The following is a 15,885-nucleotide window of genomic DNA, read 5'->3' as shown; positions in this document are numbered from 1 at the left end:
TACAAATCTGACAAAGGTCTAATCTCAAATCTACAGGAAAATCTACCACCTCTACAACAGATACACAAATAATCCAATTAGAAAATGGACTAAGGAAATGAACACATACTTCATCAAATAAGACATTCAAGTGGCTAACAGACACATGAGGAAATACTTGTGATGACTAATTAGAGATATGCAAATGAAAACCACAATAAGATACCATCTCACCCCAGCATTACTGGCACAAATAAAAAAAAACAGAAAATAACAAATGTTGGAGAGGCTGCAAGGAGATTGGAACTCTTATACACTGCTGGTAGAAATGCAAAATAGTACAACCGTTTTGGAAAACGATAACGGCACTTCTGAGAAGGGTGAGGATGGAAATGCCATATGATCCAGCAATCCCACTCCTAGAAATATATCCTAGAGAAATAAAAGCCACCACACAAGAATTCAGAGGGTGGGGCAAGATGGCAGAATAGTCAGACCCTTCCGGTGATCTTACAACGAAGACCCAAAAAAACAAGTGAAACGATTGTATTTATGACAAGCTAGGAGCCCTGAACATCAAAGGCAAAGTTAGAAAATGGAGCAGCAAGGGGAGGGAGAAATGGTTCAGAAGCAGAGAGGAGTTGCCAGGAACTCTTAGACACCATGCCCTGAAGTGACGTAGGTGGGGCTAGCGATAGCATTATGAACAGTTACCTCAGGAAGAGACAACTAGCCGCATGGCGTACTCACACCTCCTGAACCAAAGAAGAATGGCGCTCCTCAGCAAAAGCTAAGTACTTGCGTATATTTTACTGCGCCCCCAACCCCCAAGCTGGCTTCGGTGGCTGTCAATTTCCCTGGGCCTGGATAGGGCCTGCTGAGCACTCTGAGCCATTCTCCTGGCCTTGGAGAAGGAATAAATTCACAATTGGGAGAAAATATAATCTCCCAGCTCCACTAAGCTGGGGAGCTCAGGACAGAATCGGCTCCTGTCCAGGCATAGATGGTCCATGGACTTTGAATACCTTTCACCCCTGCATGGACCTGTGTGGGCCCATTTGACGAGAATAGGCCCTTGTTGGCAGTCTGAAACTGTTGCAGCTACATGGTGGAGAAGTGGGTATTTGATATTTGACACTGCTTTGCCTATTAAACAGGGTCCTCACCTGCCCATATCAGGGGCCTAAGGACTAGTGGCTCCACTCACGTCACCTAGCCACCCACAACAGGGGTCCAAAGATAACTGGTACCTCCCAGTCCTTAAAACCAAAAGCATTCAGTGCCATTGCTCCATCTGCAGAACCCATTCACCTGTGTGCTCTAGAGAATGGGGACGCGCCTTCCTCACAGGCACTTGGGGGACGGTTTTCAGCCCACTGCTTTGTTGAGAGTGTGAACCCCTGCTGCAACCTGATACCGGGACGTACACCAATCACGCCTGCCCCCTCTAAGACTGTAGGACAGAGGCTGTACCACACACTTGATGACCAACTACCTGGACACCTGAGCTGAACTTATTCAAGAAAAGTGAACGGACTCCTAGGCTCATATACCTGGTAACAGCTCTAGCCATCTGGTGACAGGATGTTAGAGCTTCAAAGGTGAGAATAATCAAGCTGGCTCGCTCAAGCAGCCTATTTGGGCGTATCAAAACAGCAAGAAGCTAGGGTACAGTAAGCAAACATATAATAACTTATATAAGCAAACTAATATAATGACTTACAGATGGCTTGGAGGCAATAGTCAATATCAAATCACATAAAGAAGCAGACCATGATCGCTTCAACAAGCTCTCAAGACAAAGACTCAAGGGATCTTCCTGAATGAAGGTGCCTTCCTGGAATTACAAGATGCAGAATACAAAAGATTAACATAAAGAACTCTTCAAGACATCAGGAACGGGATCACAGAGGAAATCGGGCAAAACACAGAACAAGCCAAGGAACACAGAGATAAAGCCATTGAAGGATTAAAAAGATTATTCAAGAACATAATGAAAAATTTAATAAGCTGCAAGAAACAGTAGAGACAGCAATCAGAAATTCAGAAGATTCACAATAAAATTACAGAATTAGACAACGCAGTAGAAAGAGCAACAGAATTGAGGAAGCAGAAGGCAGAATTAGTGAGATTGAAGATTAAAAACTTAGCATCAATATAGTCGAAGAAAAATCAGATAAAAGAATTTAAAAAATGAAGAAACCCTAAGAATCATTTGGGACTCTATGAAGAGAAATAACCTACGAGTGATTGGAGTACCAGAACAGGGAGGGATAAGAGAAAATACAGAGAGAATTGTTGAAGATTTGTTGGCAGAAAATTTACCTGATATCATGAAAGATATCTATCCAAGATGCTCATTGAACTCCACATAAGGTACATCTCAAAAGAAAGTCAACAAGACATATTATAATCAAACTTTGCAAAACCAAAGATAAAGAATTTTAAGAGCAGCTAGGGATAAATGAAAAGTCACCTACAAAGGAGAGTCAATAGGAATAAGCTCAGACTACTTGTCAGAAACCATGCAGGCAAGAAGGCAATGGGATGACTTATATAAAGCATGGAAGGAAAAAACATTGCCAGCCAAGAATCTTATCCAGCCAAACTGTCTCTCAAATATGAAGGCAAAATTAAGACCTTTCCAGATAAACAGAAGTTTAGGGAATTTGTAAAAACCAAACCAAAACTACAAGAAATACTAAAGGGAGTTCTCTGGTTAGAAACTCAATAGTATCATATATGAACTCACAACTAGACACAGGACAGAGCAACCAAATGTCAACCCAGATAGGGAAATCAAAAAAATAAATCAAGATAAAAAAAAAAAAAACGCTCAAAACAGGGAAACAGATTTCATTATATAAAAGAAGACAACATAAAAACAATAAAGAGGAACTAAGAAATATAGTCATAGATCTTTCATATGGAAAGGAAGACAAGGTGATATAAAGAAATAAAGGTTAGGTTTAAACTTAGAAAAATAGGGGTAAAGATTAAGGTTAGTCTAAGAAGACTAACAATCCTACTCATCAAAATAAAATACAAGAAATAAAAGACTCAGCAAAAACAAAATCAACAACAATGAATAAGAGGAAAAGACAATATATAAAGATAAACTCAGTACAGAAAATTTAGTGGGAAAAAGAAACTCAACAACACAAAAAAGACATCAAAATGACAGCACTAAAGTCATAACTATTCATAATTACGCTGAATGTAAACAGACTAAATGCATCAATAAAGAGTCAGAGTGGCAGAATGGATTAAAAAACAGGATCTGTGTATATGCTGCCTACAAGAGACACACCTTAGACTTAGAGACACAAACTAAAATTGAAAGGATGGAAAAAAATAAGCAAACAACAATCAAAAAATAGCAGGACTGGCAATATTAATTTCTGACAAAATAGGCTTTAAAGTTAAATCTACCACAAAGGATAAAGAAGGACACTGTATAATGATTAAAGGGATACTATACCAGCCGTATATAACCGTATTAAATATTTATGCAACCAATGACAGGGCTGCAAGATACAGAAAACAAACTCTAACAGCATTGTAAAGTGAGACAGACAGTTGCACAATTATAGTAGGAGACTTCAACACACCACTTCCAGACAGAACATCCAGAAAGAAGGTCAGTAAAGACACAGAAGATCTAAATGCCACAGTCAACCAACTTGACCTCATAGACATATGCAGAACACTCCAAGTGATAGCAGCGAAGTATACTTTCTCTTAGCGCATGTGGAACATTCTCTACAACAGACCACATATCGGTCATAAAGCAAGCCTTAGCGGAATCCAAAACATCAAAATATTACAGAGCATCTTCTCTGACTATAAGGCCATAAAAGTGGAAATAACAGAAAAAGCAGGGAAAAGAAATCAAACACTTGGAAACTGAACAATAACCTGCTAAGAAACAACTGGGCTACAGAAGACACTAAGGATGGAATTAAGAAATTTATAGAATCCAATGAGAATGAAAACACTTCCTTTCAGAACCTTTGGGACACAGCGAAAGCAGTGCTCAGAGGTCAGTTTATATCAATAAATGCACACATCCAAAAATAAGAAAGGATCAAAATAAAAAATTATCCCTACAACTTGAAAAAATAGAAAGAGAGCAACAAAAGAAACCCTCAGGCACAAGAAGAAAGCAAATAATAAAAATTAGAGCAGAATTAATGAAATAGAGAACATAAAAACAATTGAAAGAGTTATTAAGACCAACAGCTGGTTCTTTGAAAAACTTAACCAAATTTATAAACCATTGCCCAAACTGACAAAAGAAAAACAGGAGAGGAAGCAAATAACCTGAATAAGAAACAAGATGGGTGATATCACAACAGACCCAGCTGAAATTAAAAAAAAAAAAAAACCTCATATCAGGTTACTATGAAAAATTGTACTGTAACAAATTTGAAAACCTAGAAGCAATGGATGAATTTCTAGAAACACATTGCCTACCTAAACTAACACAAACAGAGGTAGAACAACTAAATAAACCCATAACAAAAGAAGAGGTTGCAAAGGTAATTAAAATACTCCCGACAAAAAAAAAAAAAAAAGCCCTGGACCGGATGGCTTCATTGGAGTTTACCAAACTTTCAGAGACGAGTTAACAGCACTACTACTAAAACTATTTCAGAGCATAGAAAAGGATGGAATACGCCGAAACTCATTATATGAAGCTAGCATATCCCTGGTACCAAAGCCAGGGAAAGACACCACACAAAAAAAAAAAAAATTACAGACCCATATCCCTCATGAACTTAGACGCAAAAATCCTCCACAAAATTCTAGCTAATAGAATTAAACAACATATCAAAAAACTGATTCAACAACTGGGATTCATACCAGGTATGCAGGGATGGTTGCACATTAGAAAAACAATGTAATCCACCATAAAACCCCGTGCCGTTGAGTCGATTCTGACTCATAGCGAACCCTATAGGGCAGAGTAGAACTGCCCCATAGAATTTCCAAGGAGCACCTGGCGGATTTGAACTGCTGACCCTTTGGTTAGCAGCCGTAGCTCCATATAAATAAAAAAACAAAGACAAGAACTACATGATCTTATCAATTGATGCAGAAAAGGCATTTGACAAAGTTCAGCACTGATTCATGATAAAAACTCTCAGCAAAATAGGAATAGAAGGAAAATTCTTCAACATAATAAAGGGCATTTATACAAAGCCAACAGCCAACATCCTAAATGGAAGAGTATGAAAGCATTTCCCTTAAGATCTGGAACCAGACAAGGATGCCCTTTATCACCACTGTTATTCAACATTGTGCTGGAGGTCCTAGCCAGAGCACTTAGGCTAGATAAAGAAATAAGGGCATCCAGATTTGGTAAGGAAGAAGTAAAAGTATCTGCATGTATTCTTATACACAGAAAACCCTAAAAAAATCCTCAAGAAATCGACCGAAACTAAATAGAAGAGTTCAGCAGAGTATCAGGTTACAAGATAAACATACAAAAATCAGTTGGATTCCTCTACACCAACAAAAAGAACATTGAAGAAGAAATCACTAAATCAGTACCATTTACAGTAGCCCCAAAGAAGATAAAATTCTTAGGAATAAATCCTACCAGAGATGTAAAAGACCTATACAAAGAAAACTGGAAAACACTTCTGCAAGAAACCAAAAGAGACCTACATAAGTGGAAAAACATACCTTGATCATGGATAGGAAGACTTAACATTGTAAAAACGTCTATTCTGCCAAAAGCCATCTATAGATACAAAGCAATTCTGATCCAAGATCCAACAACATATTTTAATGAGATGGAGAAACAAATCACCAACTTCATATGGAAGGGAAAGAGGCCCCAGATAAGTAAAGCATTACTGAAAAAAGAGGAACAAAGTGGCAGGCCTCACACTACCTGATTTTAGAACCTATTACACCACCACAGTAGTCAAAACAGTCTGGTACTGTTACAACAACAGATACATAGACCAATGGAACAGAATTGAGAATCTGGACATAAATCCATCTATATATGAGCAACTGATATTTCACAAAGGCCTGCTAAATAGGGGAAAGATAGTCTCTCTAACAAATGGTGCAGGCGTAACTGGATATACATCTGCAAAAAAAATGAAACAAGACCCATGCCTCACACCGTGCACAGAAACTAACTGAAAACTGATCAAAGACCTAAATATAAAATCTAAAACGATAAAGATCATGGAAGAAAAAATAGGGACAACAGTAGGAGCCATAATATATGGCAAAAACAGTATACAAACCATTACAAACAATGTACAAATACCAGAAGAAAAACTAGATAACTGGGAGCTCCTAAAAATCAAACACCTATGCTTATCTAAAAACTTCACCAAAAGAGTAAAAAGATTACCTACAGAGTGGCAAAAAGTTTTTAGCTATGACATTTCTGATCAGCATCTGATCTTTAAAATCTACATGACACTGCAAAAACTCAACAACAAAAAGACAACCCAGTTAAAAAATGGGCAAAGGATATGAACAGGTACTTCACCAAAGAAGACATTCTTGCAGCTAACAGGTACATGAGGAAATTCTCACGATCATTAACCATTAGAGAAATGTGAATCAAAAGTACAAGGAGATTCCATATCACTCCAACAAGGCTGGCAATTATCCAGTAAACACAAAATAGTAAATGTTGGAGAGGATGTGGAGAGATTGGAACACTTATACACTGCTGGTGGGAATGTAAAATAGTACAACCAGTTCAGAAATCAATTTGGCATTTTCTTTAAAAGCTAGAAATAGAGCTACCATATGATCTAGCAATCCCACTCCTTGGAATATATCCTAGAGAAATAAGAACCTTTACACAAACAGATATATGCACACCCATGTTCATTGTAGCACTGTTTACAATTGCAAAAAGATGGAAGCAACCAAGGTGCTCATCAATGGATGAATATATAAATTATGGTATATTCACACAATGGAATACTACACATCAATAAAGAACAATGAAGAATCCCTGAAACAATTGATAACGTGGAGGAATCTGGAAGGCCTTTATGCTGAGTGAGATTCGTCAGTTGCAAAAGGACAAATATTCTATGAGACCACTATTAGAAGAACTCAAGAAGCAGTTAAAACAGAGAAGAAAATATTTTTTGATGATTATGAGAGTGGGGAGAGAGGGAGGGAGAGGGGTTTTCACTAGAGAACTATTTTAGGTAAAGGGAAAGACAACATACAGTACAGGAGAGGTCAGCACAACTGGAGCAAACCAAAAGCAAAGAAGTTTCCTGAATAAACCGAATGTTTTGAATGCCACTGTAACGGGGGCGGGAGTCAATTGGCATAATAAAATATATTAAAACATTCTGCATTCCACTTTGGGATCTGGGGTCTTAAACACTATCAAGCAGCCATCTAAGATGCATCAATTGGTCTCAACCCACCTGGAGCAGAGGAGAATGAAAAACACCAAAGACAAAAGGTAATTATGAGACCAAGAGACAGAGAGAGCCACACAAACCAGAGACTACAACAGCCTGAGACCAGAAGAACTAGATGGTGCCCGGCTACAACTGATGGCTATCCTGACAGGGAACAGAACAGAGAACCCCTGAGGGAGCAGGAGAGCTGTGGAGTGCAGACCTCAAATTCTCATAAAAAGACCAGACTTAATGGTCTGACTGTGACTAGAAGGACCCCAGAGGTCATGATCCCCAGTCCTTCTGTTAGCCCAGGACAGGAACCATTCCCGAAGCCAACTCTTAGAGATTGGACTGGGTTATAGGATAGAAAATGATACTAGTGAAGAGTGAGCTTCTTGGCTCAAGTAGACACATGAGACTATGTGGGCAGCTCCTGTCTGGAGGGGAGATGAGAAGGCAGAAGCTGGCTGAATGGATATGAAAATTGAGGGTGGAGAGAAAGTGGGTGCTGTCTCATTACGGGGAGAGCAACTAGGAGTATATATAGGAGTATATAAAAAAATATATAGCAAGGTGTATATAAATATTTGTATGAAAGACTCATTTGATTTGTAAACTTTCACTTAGAGCACAATAAAAGAAAAAAATGCCACTACACGAATAGACCTATGTACACCATGTTCATCGCAGCATTGTCCACAATAGCAAAAAGATGTAAAATACCTAGATGGTCATGAACAGATGAATGGGTGAACTATGGAACATGCACACAATGAAGTACTATGTAATGATAAAGAACAATGATGAATCTTTGAAGCATCTCACAACATGAATGAATTTGGAGGACATTATGCTGAGTGAAATAAGTTAATCACACAAGGACAAATACTGTGTGAGACCACTACTATCAAAACTCATGAAAAGGTTTACACTCAAAAAGAAACAATTTTTGATGGTTAGGAGGGAGGAGGGATGACGACAGAAAAACAGTAAATAGACAATAAATAAATGGTAACTTTAGTGAAGGGTAAGATGGTACACATTACTGGGGAAGCCAGCACATGTTGACCAAGGCAAGGTCATGGAAGCTCCATGTTGTTAGGTTGTTGTTAGGAACCGTCAAGTCGGTTCCGACTCATAGCGACCCTATGCACGACAGAAGGAAACACTGCCCGGTCCTGTGCCATCCTTACAATCGTCGTTATGCGTGAGCTCATTGTTGCAGCCACTGTTTCAGTCCACCTTGTTGAGGGTCTTCCTCTTTTCCGCTGACCCTGTACTCTGCCAAGCATGATGTCTTCTCCAGGAACTGATCCCTCCTGACAACATGTCCAAAGTATGTAAGACATAGTCTCGCCATCCTTACCTCTAAGGAGCATCCTAGCCGCACTTCTTCCAAGACAGATTTGTTTGTTCTTTTGGCAGTCCATGGTATATTCGATATTCTTCGCCAGTACCGCAATTCAAAGGCGTCAGTTCTTTTTCGGTCTTCCTTATTCATTGTCCAGCTTTCACACGCGTATGATGTGATTGAAAATACCATGGCTTGGGTCAGGCGCACCTTAGTCTTCAGGGTGACATCTTTGCTTTTCAACACTTTGAAGAGGTCCTTTGCAGCAGATTTGCCCAATGCAGCACATCTTTTAATTTCTTGACTAACTGCTTCCATGGCTGTTGATTGTGGATCCAAGTAAAATGAAATCCTTGACAACTTCAGTTTTTTCTCCATTTATCATGATGTTCATTGGTCCAGTTGTGAGGATTTTTGTTTTCTTTATCTTGAGGTGTAATCCATACTGAAGGCTGTGATCTTTGATACTCATTAGTAAGTGCTTCAAGTCCTCTTCCCTTTCAGCAAGCAAGGTTGTGTCATCTGCATAACACAGGTGGTTAATGAGTCTTCCTCCAATCCTGATGCCCTGTTCTTCTTCATATAGTCCAGCTTCTCGGATTATTTGCTCAGCACACAGATTTAATAGGTATGGTGAAAGAATACAACCCTGACGCACACCTTTCTTGACTTTAAACCATTCAGTATCCCCTTGTTCTGTCCGAACAACTGCCTCTTGATCTATGTAAAGGTTCCTCGTGAGCACAATTAAGTGTTCTGGAATTCCCATTCTTCCCAGTGTTATCCATAGTTTGTTATGATCCATAAAGTTGAATGCCTTTGCATAGTCAATAAAACACAGGTAAACATCCTTCTGGTATTCTCTGCTTTCAGCCAGGATCCATCTGACATCATCAATGATATCCCTGGTTCCATGCCCTCTTCTGAAACCGGCCTGAATTTCTGGCAGTTCCCTGTCGATATACTGCTGCAGCCGTTTTTGAATGATCTTCAGCAAAATTTTGCTTGTGTGTGATATTAATGATATTCTATAATTTCCACATTCGGTTGGATCACCTTTCTTGGGAATAGGCATAAATATGGATCTCTTCCAGTCAGTTGGCCAGGAAGCTGTCTTCCATATTTCTTGGCATAGACGAGTGAGCGTCTCCAGTGCTGCATCTGTTTGTTGAAACATCTCAATTGATATTCCCTCAATTCCTGGAGGCTTGTTTTTTGCCAATGCCTTCAGAGCAGCTTGGACTTCTTCCTTCAGTACCATCGGTTCCTGATCATATGCCACCTCTTGAAATGGTTGAAGATTGACTAATTCTTTTTGGTATAATGACTCTGTGTATTCCTTCCATCTTCTTTTGATGCTTCCTGCGTCGTTTAATATTTTCCCCATGGAATCCTTCACTATTGCAACTCGAGGCTTGAATTTTTTCTTCAGTTCTTTCAGCTTGAGAAATGCCAAGCATGTTCTTCCCTTTTGGTTTTCCATCTCCAGCTCTTTGCACATGTCATTATAATACTTTACTTTGTCTTCTCGAGCCGCCCTTTGAAATCTTCAGTTCTTTTACTTCATCAATTCTTTCTTTTGCTTTAGCTGCTCCACGTTTGAGAGCAAGTTTCAGAGTCTCCTCTGACATCCATCTTGGGTTTTTTCTTTCTTTCCTGTCTTTTCGATGACCTCTTGCTTTCTTCATGGATGATGTCCTTGATGTCATTCCACAACTCGTCTGGTCTTTGGTCACTAGTGTTCAATGCGTCAAATCTGTTCTTGAGATGGTCTCTAAATTCAGGTGGAATATACTCAAGGTCATGTTTTGGCTCTTGTGGACTTGCTCTGATTTTCTTCAGTTTCAGCTTGAACTTGCATATGAGCAATTGATGGTCTGTTCCACAGTCGGCCCCTGGCCTTGTTTTGACTGATGATATTGAGCTTTTCCATCGTCTCTTTCATAGATGTAGTCAATTTAATTTCTGTGTGTTCCATCTGGCAAGGTCCATGTGTAGTTGCCGTTTATGTTGGTGAAAGGTGTTTGCAATGAAGAAGTCATTGGTCTTACAAAATTCTATCATTCCATCTCCAGCATTGTTTCTATCACCAAGGCCATATTTTCCAACTACTGAGCCTTCTTCTTTGTTTCCAACTTTTGCATTCCAATTGCTGGTAATTATCAATGCATCTTGATTGCATGTTTGATCAATTTCAGACTGCAGCAGCCGATAAAAATCTTCACCTTTGGCCCTAATGGTTGGTACGTAAATTTGAATAATAGTCGTATTAACTTGTCTTCCTTGTAGGCATATGGATATTATCCTATCACTGAGAGCATTATACTTCAGGATAGATCTTGAAACGTTCTTTTTGACAATGACTGTAACACGATTCCTCTTCGAATTGTCATTCCCAGCATAGTAGTCTATATGATTGTCTGATGCAAAATGGCCAATGCCAGTCCATTTCAGCTCACTAATGCCTAGGATATCAATGTTTATGCGTTCCAATTCATTTTTGATGATTTCCAATTTTCCTAGATTCATATTTCATACATTCCAGGTTCCGATTATTAATGGATGTTTGCAGCTGTTTCTTCTCATTTTGAGTCATGCCACATCAGCAAATGAAGGTCCCGAAAGCTTTACTCCATGCACATCATTAAGGTCGACTCTACTTTGAGGAGGCAGCTCTTCCCTAGTCGTCTTTTGAGTGCCTTCCAACCTGAGGTGCTCATCTTCCAGCACTATATCAGACAATGTTCAGCTGCTATTCATAAGGTTTGCACTGGCCAATGCTTTTCAGAAGTGGACTGCCGGATCCTTCTTCCTAGTCTTTCTTAGTCTGGAAGCTCAGCTGAAACCTGTCCTCCATGGGTGACCCTGCTGGTATCTGAATACTGCTGGCATAGCTTCCAGCATCACAGCAACACACAAGCCCCCACAGTATGACAAACTGACAGACACATCGGAGGGAAGCTCTGTAGACACATACATATTCCGTGAGGGACTGAATTGCTGGGCTGAGTGTTATGGGGACCATGGTCTTGGAGAATATCCAGCTTAATTGGCATAACATAGATTTTAAAGAAAATATACTACATCCTACTTAAGTGAGTAGCATTTGGGTATTAAAATCTTGTGAGTGGCCATCTAAGATACTCCACTGGTCCCACCCTGTCTGGAGCAAGGGAAAGTGGAAGAAAACCAAAGACACAAGGGAGAGATTAGTTCAAAGGACTAATGGAGCACAACTACCACAGTCTCTATCAGCCTGAGTCCAGCACAACTAGATGGTGTCCAGCTACCACCAACAACTGCTCTTGCAGAGATCACAATAGAGGGTCCTGGACAGCCTGGAGAAAAATGTAGAACAAAATTCTTACAGAAAAAATGACCACACTTACTGGTCTGATAGAGACTGGAGAAACCCTGAGATTGTGGCCCCCTAGACAGTCTTTTAGCTCAATACTGGTCACTCCTGAGGTTCACCCTTCAGCCAAAGATTAGACAGGCCCATAAAACAAAATGAGACTAACTGGGCACACCAGCCTGGAGGCAAGGACAAGAAGGCAGGAGGAGATAGGAAAGCTGATAATTGGGAACCCAGTGTTGAGAAAGGGAGCATATTGACATGTCATGGGATTGGCAGCCAATGTAACAAATAATATGTTTGTTAACTGTCTATTGAAAAACTAATTTCCTCTGTAAACCTTCATCTAAAATACAATTAAAAAAAAAAAAATCAAACAGCATGTTCCATTGAGCACATCTGCTCCAAAAGACCTCTTTAAAGTTTTAAAAAGTGAAGGTATCTCTTTGAGGTGTGAGGTGAGCCTGACCTAAGCCGTGATATTTTCAATCACCTCATATGCATGAAAAGCTGGACAGTGAATAAGGAAGACTGAAGAAGAATTGATGCCTTTGAATTATGATATTGGCAAAGAATATTGAACCGCCAGAAGAATGAACAAATCTGTTTTTGAAGAAGTACAGCCAGAATGCTGCTTAGAAGCATGGAGGATGAGACTTCATCTCACATACTTTGGGCATGTTATCAGGAGGGACCAGTGTCTGGAGAAGGACATCATGTTTGGTAAAGTAGAGGGTCAGTGAGATGGATTGACACAGTGGCTGCAACAGTGGGCTCAAACATAGCAGCGATTGTGAAGATGGTGCAGAACCAAGCACTCTTTCTTTCGGTTGTACATAGGGCCACTATGCGTCAGAATCATCTCAGCATCAGCTAAAAAGAAGAGTATAAAATTCTCATGGCGATTTTAGTACCTCTGTCCTTTACTCTTTTTTCATCCTATTTACTTGTTTCACTTGCGCTTTATTGTTCCCCATCATTTATATAAATTAATGTGGTAGCTCCTTACTGGTTGACTTTTTATCGATTTACTTTCACGTTAGTATTTTTTTACCTTCTGCTGTCATGGTGATGCATCGGTGAATATCTGCATATCTATTATATTCTCAGTTCATGTGATATCAGATACTAGTAGAGGCATCAGAGTTTAGTAACAAATCTTTTACTCCAAAGTCTTGGTACTTCACAAAATGTTGATACCTACCACATAGTGCTTCCTTTTAAAACATTGTTGTATGATGGAAAATAACTATGAACTCTTTGTTTCATGGGTCATGTTTAAAACGAGGCTGGCCAGCCTAAAGTCTCCTTAAAAATTCAAATAGAGTCAGTTGGTGATGTAGTTAATTCCTTAGTGAACAAGGAGTTCCCTCAAGAATAATGAACAGTTTAAGTATCTCTATGTGGTCCTGTGTGTTAGATGCGCTTTTATAAGTCCTTCATTCCGGTAGGCTAAAACTGTAGCAGTGTGTCCTATCATTGTATCATTATTTAAATCACCTTACATGATAGAAAGCATTTTTTAAAATAGCTTCTCAATTAATAATAGCCCACATTTGTTTGCATATTTATAGTTGGCACTGTTTTTTTTCTTAAACTTATTTTTTTTAAAAAAACTTATTTTTTAGGGGAGGGAAGACAGGGCCAGTAATGGATTATTTTAATTCCTTATTGAGGAAAATGTCAAACATATACAGTTATAGTAAGATTAGTACAGTGAACTCTCCTGTGCCCATCACCCACTTCAACAGTTGTCGATTTGTGGACAGTCTTGTTTTGTCTGTATTCCCTGCCCCTGTCTCCCAGTCCACTTTGAAACAACTCTCAGACATGACATCATATTGAATTCATGAATATTGCTGAATTCTTTAACTAGCAGTTCGAATCCACGAGGCGCTCCTCGGAAACCATATGGGGTCGCTATAATTTTAGCTGGCTTTATGGTTATCTATTTAGTGAGGATTAAAAAAGAAAAGAGAAAAATTGGAAGGGAGCCATTAGGACCCAGTTGCAAAGACAGTAGTTGCTAACAGAATGGAGATCCAGAAAATCTAATTGGGAGTGGAAGCAGCTATTTTTAGGGTGAATGGTAGGGGAATAGACATAGCAAAGCCTGGTTTTAGGCCTGTGGGTTTTCGAAATGTTGACTTCTCTTTGCTGCCATCTTCATTATTTTTATCCTTATGAGTATCCTTTTTTAATTCTTCACTTTCACTTTGGTGGGTTTCCAGGAATCAGCTATGATGAGAGGTGTGCATTCAGTGGGCCATATTTTGCTGGAAGCCCCACTGAGTTTTTAGTTTCAATAACAGCCTTTTTTTTTTTTTAATTTCTGGAGGCTCTTGAATGTTTTCCAAATCTGTCTTGTATTTTTCATAGTGTTTACTTTTTCCTTATAGTTCATCTATTTTCTTTTACCTCTTAAATAATTTTAAACATACCTTGTAATTGTAACTTCTGTTAGATTTTTCTATGACTCAAGTTCTTGGGGAGTTAGTCTCCCTGTTTGCAGACAGTCACTCATGGAATATGGTCTTGTGTGCTTTTTAACTTGCCAGCTCACCTCAAGTGGCACTCATTTTTTTTGTGTGAGGTCTAGTGTGGTCTGGGCTAGTACAGTGTTTCTCCAGAGTGGCTCTGTGTGAACCTCGTCACTCTACTCTCATCTCGGTTTGGAGTTTCCCCACCATGCAGTTAAGATAAAGTTAGACTCTAAATCTGTTCAAACCTAGGGTTTTAATTTTCACAAGATACTTTTTTTTTCTTCCTCCTGGATGGAGAGCTTGTCTCCTAGACTTGAAGGCACATCTCTTTGTCGCATTTTTCACAGGGTGTTTAGTTAACCATGCGAGAGAACCTGCTTCATGTAGTCGTCTCAATTCTAAACTACTGTGTAATACGGGCACAAGGCTTCTCTCCTATCCCTCATAGCTCTTACTGTGCCTTACAGCATCTCAGGGCTGCTGCAGACTTAGCATCTGCTAAAAGGCTCTGGCTCTCCACTCCCTCTCATTTCAGCAGTTGGAGTTCAGAAATTCATTTAAGTATGTATTTTTTATCTGTTGTTAATTTATTCAACATCTTTAGGCGACTGAAGCAAGAGGGTTTCACTGTCATCTATTTGTCTGTCAGTACCTGCCTATGCTTATCCTATGGCTATGTTTCAGGAGAAAGGAAACATAGAGTCAGTTAAACTTCAGTTTTCTGATGCATTTGTGTTTTGAGACAGGTAGAAAACACGATACGATGGAGGATACGCCGGGATGAGGAAGGAAATGAAATTAAAGAAAGCAATGCTCGGATAGTCAAGTGGTCAGATGGAAGGTGAGCACAAATTCCTGAAGAGGATTGAAAGATCCAGAATGTGGCTAGGAGGGATCAAGTTGTGTAATAGGATCTTATTTTCAGGCCACCTATTATGAAAGAATAATCAACTCAACAGCAACTAACAGCTATGACAACATTTCATAGAAAGCCTGAGAAAAATAAATAGTTGGGGTTATACAGGCTAATGGGAGACATTAAAAGTAGGCCTGAAATATGATCATTCTCATTGGCTACGGCTTGTTAGTTTCAAAGTTAGACTAGCTCCCACCATTGCATACTGCTCACTGTCAGTTGACATTTTTTTAAAACTCTCTTTTACTGGAAAAATAGTAGAGACTGGGTAAAGGTCATAGCACTGTGTATTCTGAGTAGACAGTTTTTCACATGATGGCTTCTTTATTCTTTTTTTCCTTCTGAATTTTATGTAAGGAGAGAACACAGCAGTTTGATCACATTTTAAGTGAAAA

The 15,885-nt window shown here is 39.2% G+C and overlaps 1 protein-coding gene across 4 annotated transcripts in view; it reads left to right on the top strand.

Moving 5' to 3' along the window:
* LEO1 (LEO1 homolog, Paf1/RNA polymerase II complex component) overlaps nt 1-15,885 on the top strand; it is a 70,808-nt gene that overhangs the window by 41,673 nt on the left and 13,250 nt on the right. For all 4 annotated transcript variants that reach the window (XM_064295225.1, XM_010600078.3, XM_064295224.1 and 1 more), the window contains exon 7: nt 15,321-15,415. In XM_064295225.1, coding sequence (XP_064151295.1) covers nt 15,321-15,415 — 95 coding nt within the window. The remainder of the gene's footprint in view (nt 1-15,320; nt 15,416-15,885) is intronic.

The sequence above is a fragment of the Loxodonta africana genome, chromosome 12 (genome assembly GCF_030014295.1).
Source record: "Loxodonta africana isolate mLoxAfr1 chromosome 12, mLoxAfr1.hap2, whole genome shotgun sequence".
NCBI lineage: Eukaryota > Metazoa > Chordata > Mammalia > Proboscidea > Elephantidae > Loxodonta > Loxodonta africana.
This window is presented reverse-complemented; position numbering and strand designations above follow the sequence as displayed.